Raw genomic sequence first — 8,637 nt, forward strand, 5'->3', positions numbered from 1 at the left:
ACACAGAAAAGATAATACTTACTTAACATATCGTGGGCAGTCACTGAAAAAATCCACCAGGCAGGCATATAGATAGGTCTCTGTGGAAAGAGGCAGCAGAGATCTTAAGCAAGCAACCACGGTTTAGGGGTATATTCACATGGTACAAATTTGTTGCAGTAAACTATGTGACTGTCTATTCCTCTGAACGGCGGGTCACGTGCTTGCTGCCAATGTATTATAATTCAGAGCAATGAATAAGTTTCATGTGTGATTCCAGTCTCAATGGCGGAGATTTATGACGACTGTCCATTCTCCATAACCTCCCTGCCATCAGAGGGCGCACCTTATTTATGACGGCACATACATGAGTTGCACCCTCTGCTGGATGGTACGCCTGGAGGGAAATCTATGTAGATTTTCAGCATCATTTGTGCTCTCTGGTCATGCCCCCTTTTCGGTGGCATGGGCAGTGCCAAACTCCCATTGCACAAATGGCACAAATAATACTAAATCTGCCCCAATGAGTCCTGTAGCTGGTAGTTGTAGTCATTTGTAGTACTTTCCGCCAAACTTTCAGCTCACCTGACAAGTTGAACAGCGTGTTAAGGACATGATATCTTTTGGTGTCATCTCTCTGGATGAATTTATTGGGGTATTTACACCAGACTTCTACCCTGAATAATAAAAATAAGAATAGGGATTATTTTTTAGAATTGTTCTTAAAGGAGTTCTCCAATCTCACCAATTTATCTGATAAGGTGCAGACGGGGGTTAACCCACGAAATCCCACAGATCAGTCTTGCTCCCTATTCTGGATGGGCTGGTGGTCGGATAGCCATTCGTCTCAATGGGACCCTTAGAAATAATGAATGGTATAGGGGAGCTCTTGTGCAATGGCTGCTCCATTCACAATGGGAAACAAAACACCCCCTTCTTATGATTGATGGATAGAGGATAAGTCGTACTTGTCAAGGTTCATAGGGAGCCTCCTGGGAGAACAGTGTGCAATTTTTTTTTTGGTGGCCATGTCCCTTTTTAACTTGGACATGAAAATGTGCAGGCCATGCTCCTTTTTGGGATGTGATGGTACATAAAGTGGGCAAGTCATATATGGAGTGACAGAGATCTTCTATCTCTTCCGAGACTCTAGAAAGTCACTCCTTATTTTGGGAGTCTTGGAAAAGTTGGGAGATGTGGGATAAGTTGAAGAGATAGGAAAACCCCTTTAATTTTAACATATACTGAGAGATCCTAAAGGTATGATTCTCCACAGGTACCCACTACTGTATAGTAAAGGGGATGGGACCGTCTTGAGCTACGCTCCTTACACCAAAGGCAACCGCCTTGGCTTCCTCTATGCTATTTATGTAGCCAGCGCCGCACCTCTGGCGGCGAAATGCCGGGGGGCGGCATTTTTACTGACCTAAGCCAGTCCAGGACAAGCTGCGTGCGAACTAACCTGGACTGGTTTAGCGTTACGGCAGCCCGGCAGTGGAAGCGAGCACTGGCATGGGGCGGCCCTGTGGGTGCAGAGCTGTTTTATCTCTCACCTATTAGCAGCTGCGCTGCTCCAGCGGCCGCCCCTTAGCAGAAAGCAGGTCTCCCTGCCTGCTCTCTGCATGTTTTTTTTTTTAAGGCGAGTTGTGGGTATTTTAGGGGTTGTTAGGAGGGGGCACTTTATTTATTAACAGGAATTGTTTATATAAGGGCTATTAGGGGCATTATTAATACAGGGGGGTATTTAAAAGACCCCCTTGTACTAATAAAGCCCCTAATAGCCCTTATATAAAAACCACATATCATTAATACAAGGGGAGTTATTTATATAAGGGCTATTAGGGGCATTATTAATATAAGGAGGGTATTATTAATAAGGGGCACTATTTAAGGGGCTTTGTGTAGGTGAGGACAATATGGGTCAGGTGCCTGGAGAAGTGAGGAGTCAAAGATGTCTATGTTGAAAACTTTGCAGAGACAATCACATGCTGGAAGAAGTGGTCATGGCGGTCCAGAGCGAACAGACGGGAAATGTGAGCGATTAGTCAGAGACGTCTCCGGTAAGTCACCACAAACTGTTACGGACTGTATCACTGTATTCATGTATAATGATACCACTAGCAACCCCCCTTTCCCAGTATTCAGTCCGGCGGGGGTGCGGGTGCCTCAGGCAGCGGAAAGGTTAGGTTCACCACTGTATGTAGCGCTCCATCAGGACTACCAGCAATATTCTGCTTTGGAGGGGATCATTGTTACTCTCATCACTAATTAGGAAGTTATTTAGTATGTAATTAAAGTCAAGTTTCTCCGTGAGATAGTGAGCGTTCATGCCAGGACTGCTCGCAGCAAGGCACGGAGAAGGACAAAAAGGAGACTCAAAGGAATTCTGGCCACTGGACAATGGATTTATCTATAGAAATATTAAACCCACAGGGATCTTCACTGAGAATTTAGCATCATGACAGAACCCCACAAACATGTTGCGCTGGATCCAGACCCTATTTCGGTCCTGTAGATGAGCCGGTACGAGCAGTGGGCGCAGTCATGCCAGCCAATTGGCCTCTGTTCACTCACCCTTTCAAGAAGCGGAAACCATGAGTGCAGACCAGCACGTTCCCATTAGAGTCCACCTTCAGCAAGTTTCCATAAAGAGTGTCGAAGACCAGACCCCTACCGAAAACACAGAGCGTGACGGTTCAATTTAATACGCTTATATGGATGTAGCAGAGCTGAGTTTGTCATTTAGCACAACGTGTCATGATTTGTTATCTACACATCTACCACCATGCAATCGTGCCATTATTAGAAATCAGAAAAAAAATGCAAAATATTGCATTATCATCAATGTGTATTAGGGAATAGCAGTGTGTAGTGTTTACACAGGAGAAAATAAGACAATGTCATGGGTCTGCGGCAGGATAATCTTATCAGCTTGGAGCAGATACATGTACAGAGCGTTGTGATGTCATGAGACGCGGCAGTAAGGGATTCCTCTGCTAAGTTGTATTTTAGACGGTAACACTACTATGTTATTCCTATAGTAAGAATTTTGTTAATGAAAGTTTGATATACGGTATGTAGTAAGCCGCTGCACCACCTGCTGGCACGATAGGGTACTACATCTAAAATTTTAGGAACGAAAGGAAAGGTGGTCATTAAAGGCACCGACCCAAAATACTGTTCGGATGTATATGTAGAAGTAATATGAACCACAAGGCACCATTGTATGTATATTTATGACAAATTGATGTGGTTTCATGGTACAATATTTGGCAGCAGCACTCAGACAGTGAAGTATATTAAAACTAGGCCCAAACTCAATTTCCCCATGGTGGAATAGAAACAGATCCTATTATTAGAGGTGTAACTTGAAGCTCTGTCCCAATGTAGAATCTATAAGGGGGTCCCTACCTACCCTGTACTAATAGTGGTATATATTCTGTGGCAGGGGGACCTATTCGGATCCAATCCAGTTCGTGGCCCGATATCATCCGCAACCACTGCCCCCTATAGCTAGGCCCCTGCCTGTCATCTATGGAAAAGTGAGCCTGCGTCGTATATTCAGGTATGTTCACATGGTGCAATCGCGTTGTGGTCAGAGTTTCACAAAATAAGTAACACTTTGTGATGGGTTATACAGTAAAAATCTGCAACTTGACCGCTTTGTCTAAGGCGTCATGCACATGTATTTTCTGGTAGACTATCCGTGATTGCATACGGACCATTCCTGTCATTGGCTCGGGTCTATGCAGGGACCATGAAATACAGAGCAGCTCCTTTAGTTTTACAGTCCAGGCTCATTGACGTATAGCACACGGATGCCATGTTCAGTATTACACGGACCCTATAGTCATGTGCATGTAGCCTAAGTATATATATCATACTATATTTAGACAATGTGGTAACGCCATTTTTTACCACGATTTTGCCACAATTAACCAAAAATCTTTTGCCATATTTTTCTAGAATCGGGACTCTTATAAGAATGGATACAAACCTTGTAGGGAAGCTTGGGTCATACTTATACTCCAGAATCTCATGGGGATATCCAATGGAAACCAGTCTGTCCAGCAGAAGCTCAAAGCCAAGTTCCTCATAGTCTGGGGAGCGGTACACTGTAGAGGAAATCATGTATAGTGAATAGAGAATATAAGATCTGATATATACATAAGGGATCAATAATCGGGGATTGGAAAGTCTTCATAGTTTTCTATATGTATTTGTCCCTGTTCCATCCCACAGATAGAGAAACTGAGGATGAATCCTTAGGGAATTGCTATTTATGCACTTTGATTGTTGTACTCGTGTATACAGTGTAAAGCAACCCTCCAGATACATATGTAAGTCAGTACCTAGAGGCGATTGGTACCTGTTATATATATCCCCCAGATTTTACTACTTTTTATCTCATAACCATAGGGGCTGAGCTGTAAACTGTGACCACAGCTTAGCTACAGTGTATACAGGGAGTCTGCGGTAGTCTGAGACACACCCCCTGTCTTATCATTGGATTAGGTATCTGCTTTCTCCTCCCCCTGCAGCTTTGTCTCTTCTGATTGGCTGTTGTATATAAATACAAGCCTGTCATAGACTATAGTGCAGATTACTAATCCACTAGTGAGAAAAAGAAGATGATCAGATTATTGCTACACACATACTGAGCAGAATGAGCCTCACTAAGTGGGATTCTGGAGGATCCCTTTAATTGTAAGGGAATGTAAGCTAAAATCCTCAAGTTTAAGGGGTTACAAGAAGTTATAGATAACTTTCTGAGAGGTCCGATCTCTGAAGACAGCCAAAAGCTTCAACTACAGTGTTCACCTTATCGTAAGAGATGAGTAGAGATGAGGCGCACGTTTCCGGCCCATGCCCATTACACAACCTCCCCCTTGTTCTCATGATCAGTAAGGGTTAAAGTAGTTGGACCTCACTGATCAGCATGGTATCCCCTATCCTGTGGGGTTAGACCCAATGGGGTTAACATGTGACCAGAATACCTCTTTAATCTTGAACATCCAAGGAAGTGTTTTGCATTGGAAAGCGCCATACTAATATTCTTCATAGATACTGTAGCATTTTACATGTAGGAAAAAGAGAACTTACTTGCCAGTGTATAATCCATATCAAAGCCAAAACATTTTATTTTCTCCAAGCCCAGACTCCGATTGACAAAAATCCTGCATAGAAATAAGAAGTTAGCGTCTAGGATACAACACATCCCATTGTTTCCCACCTGGGTTCCTAATATCTTAGACGTTTCTCAGATATGTATGGTATGTCTTAGGCCGGTTGCAGACGACCATGGCCGTGTTCAGTGTTTTATGTGTGTATTTCATGGATAGCCCAATGACCCATTCATTTCAATGGGCCTGGGGATTTTCACGGTCCCATGTGCGGGACGACTGTCCAGGCCACAAAATATGGAACAAGTCCTATTCCTGTCCTTATTTGCGGACATGCTTCTGTGGCTCTTATTCATTTAATGAAACAAGCCGCGGAAGGACGGCCCATGCACGGGCGGCACACGGGGAACACGGCTATCCTTAGCATAGGTCATCATCAATATTTTTACCCCAAAAAACCCTTTTAGTTTGCCAGAGATGCAAAGATTTGGCCTTGATCAGAAGAACTTCCCAATATTGCAACATCTGACTATATACATACAAAGAAATTTTGCAATAATTTGACAACTTGTCTCTCCAATTTCCCAAAATGGGAAACTCTTGTCCCTTATCGATAATAGTTGTAATAGTAGTGATAATGCTGAGGAGCAAAAAAAATTCCAACCAGATTTCTCCCTATTAGAAGGCTCATGTAGATCGGGGACCACCTATCAGTCAGAACCTGAAACACACTTTATATCCAATGACCCCCTACAGATTATGGGTCCTATCCCACTCCCCCAAATCAGTAGCTCTCCTATGGACTTTATAGTATTTCATAGGCCCCATACGATTGGACTCCGGCACCGTTTTGTACCCTATATAAGAATCAATCCCAAGGAGGCCGTAAAAGAAGCAATAATTCGGATCAGATACAAAATTTCTTAGTCGCCGGTGGGAATCCTTCCATTACCGTTCCAGGCTATAAGTTTAGACATTCGGGTCACACAAATTATAAATCAAATTCTTTGCTAAAACATGAAACGCCTTTCCCATGGTTATTGAGATATATTACATCTTGGCATGTCCTTGGTTTAAACCGAATGTTTGCTTTCTAGGAAAATCTTCTCTGTATGTATGGCAGCTTCAGTGATAGGACTATGATGTCCGCCCTGCCACTCACCTGTGGTGGTAATCTCTCTTCAGTGTCCGTAAATCTATGCCGCTAGTGTCGCTGGAGCTGGGACAACGGTCCTGCAGCTGGCGCCCATCGGTACCCATGTTATGCTCCTTACTGATGCTGCCCATGATCAAACTGCTCTCTGTGCCAGCTGTATACTCAGTGCTGCTGTCACTGTGCGCTCAGTGCCATGTCACTAAAGCTTAACACCCAGGTCCAAGGGTCTATCTTATGCTGCAGATTATGTTATCAGAAGGGGACAGCCGCTGCCTCATCCCTCCCACCTACTCCTGTTCCAGCAGCCCCCTCCTCTCTCCAATCCCTCTTGTTCCCAAGTCTCATTCAGTCTTCCCCTGCATTGCCACATACACAACTTTTCTGGCTATCTGTGTTCCTCACGTTTCATCTATCTCTCGGTCTCACTTGGTCCTTCATACTTGTTGCACTTTTTGTAAATAAAGCAAAAAAACCCATTTCACATGTTTACAGAGGCATAACATGAAGTTCCTGGGCTGCAATACAAAATCTGTTTCAGACCCCTCAACTATAAGATATTGTTTATAGTACTCATATTGGGAGGAGACACCTTATGGATACGCCTAAGACTCCTGGGCTTGGGTGCACCCCCTCAAGTTTAGCCCCCGCATGTTTGCATACCGCCCAACCATCCCGGGTTCGGGGGGACAGTCCCAGATTGTGTGTCATGTCCCGTAGTCCCAGTCTTCGGGAGATATGTCCTACATTCAATTCATCTGCGACCAGAGAGGAAACAAATGAGATAAATAGCCTCTTCTTCATCACTGTGCTCCTGTATGCACAGGCCCTGGGAGCTGTAGACACAATGTGATGACGTCACTCACATCGCGCCTGTAGCTCCCTCGACAGTCCGGAGAGACAGACCTCAGGCACAGCAGCAGGGGAGCGAGGAGAGGTAAGTATCAGTGTTTTATTATGTTAAACTGAGGGGTGAAAATGGAGGAGGAAATTTAGTCTGGGGACAGATAAAGAGTTGACACTAAACTGGGGGCAGGTGAAATGGAGACATTAAACTGGGGGCAGATGAAGGGGGGGACATTAAACTGGGGACAGATGGAAGGAGACATTAAATTGGTGGCAGATGAAGGGGGGACATTAAACTGGGGACAGATCAAGGGGAGGTATTAAATTGGGAGCAGATGGAGGGGGGAATTAAACTGGGGACAGATGAAGGAATGACATTATATAAAGCATGACATTAAACTGGGAGCAAGTTGGAGGAGGACATTAAACCGTGGGGGTAGCTGGAGGGGGACATGTCTGCCTCTAGTCGCCCCCAGTTTGTCACACTCCAGTTTAATTCCCCCTCTAGTTTCCCCCAGTTAAATGTACCCCTCCAGTAGTCTCCAGTTTAATGTCCCCATCCAACTACCCCACGGTTTAATGTCACCCTCTAGATGCTCAAGTTTAACGCCCCATTCTAGTTAAAACTGGGGCACCAGGAGAGGAACTTCATACTGTAGGGTAATTGGAGATGAACATTATTATATGGGGGTATACAATGGGTACTGTATGAGCGTTATACTTTGTGGGGCCACATAGAAAAATGGATCTGAGTGGGCAAAGTAAACATAGAAGTGGGTGAAGCTAAATTTGGTGTGGCAGGTACTGTGGCAGGTACTGTCCATCTTTCTGTCCTTGGGAGGTACGCTATACCTGTATGGGAGGTATATAGTACTCGGATGGTCTGTTCCCCTTAAATCTAGTGTTATTCCTTATATGTAATTTTTCAATTTGGGCATTTATCACAACTTCAGATGTCAGCATATCTCACATTGCAAGACGGTGGAAGAAAGTGACAACAGTGTGCCTGTTTTTTCTAGAGGTTTTTACCATCTCCACCATCTCCGATGCTTTGCCTCCTTCATTAGACGTTTCTCTACTCATTCCAGTAGAGCTGGGGGGTTTTCTCTAGCCACCACTGTTCCTGAGCAATTGTTTCTGTTATTTTCATCACCCAATATGCTAATTAGGCTCTTCACGTCAGGTGGGGGGTCCCAAACTATTTACTCCAATCTATCTTCAACTATCATCCAGGCTTAAACTGCAATACTGATGTCCATTGTGGGTTACTTAATCTCCACCCCCCCACCCCCACCCCCGGGCTTCAGCAATGCCCATGCAGTAGGAAGGCTGATGCTAGAATGGATTTACAATCCTGCTCACACAGACTTCTCCACATGCCCCTGTGTTACACAGACTGCTCCCTATGCCCTCACTCTCACCGGCTGCTTCCCATTGTGTTCCTCATTCTGACTGCTTCATGTGCCCCTTTGTTACACATACTACTCCCGATGCCTCTCTATCTCCCACACTGCTCGCCCTAACCTGGCTCTTACA

At 44.5% G+C, this 8,637-nt stretch overlaps 1 protein-coding gene across 1 annotated transcript in view; it reads right to left on the reverse strand.

Annotated features, from left to right (window-relative positions):
* Positions 1–6,457, reverse strand: part of LOC142204816 (cytosolic purine 5'-nucleotidase-like) — a 30,749-nt gene extending 24,292 nt beyond the window's left edge. Inside the window, exons 1-6 of the mRNA XM_075276140.1 lie at positions 6,265–6,457; positions 5,083–5,156; positions 3,977–4,094; positions 2,554–2,649; positions 565–656; positions 23–80 (exon numbers count right to left, since the gene is read on the reverse strand). Of these exons, the coding sequence (XP_075132241.1) occupies positions 23–80; positions 565–656; positions 2,554–2,649; positions 3,977–4,094; positions 5,083–5,156; positions 6,265–6,389 (563 nt within the window). The 5' untranslated portion in view covers positions 6,390–6,457. The remainder of the gene's footprint in view (positions 1–22; positions 81–564; positions 657–2,553; positions 2,650–3,976; positions 4,095–5,082; positions 5,157–6,264) is intronic.
* Positions 6,458–8,637: the final 2,180 nt, after the last annotated feature.

This window comes from Leptodactylus fuscus, chromosome 5 (genome assembly GCF_031893055.1).
Source record: "Leptodactylus fuscus isolate aLepFus1 chromosome 5, aLepFus1.hap2, whole genome shotgun sequence".
Taxonomy (NCBI): Eukaryota; Metazoa; Chordata; class Amphibia; order Anura; family Leptodactylidae; genus Leptodactylus; species Leptodactylus fuscus.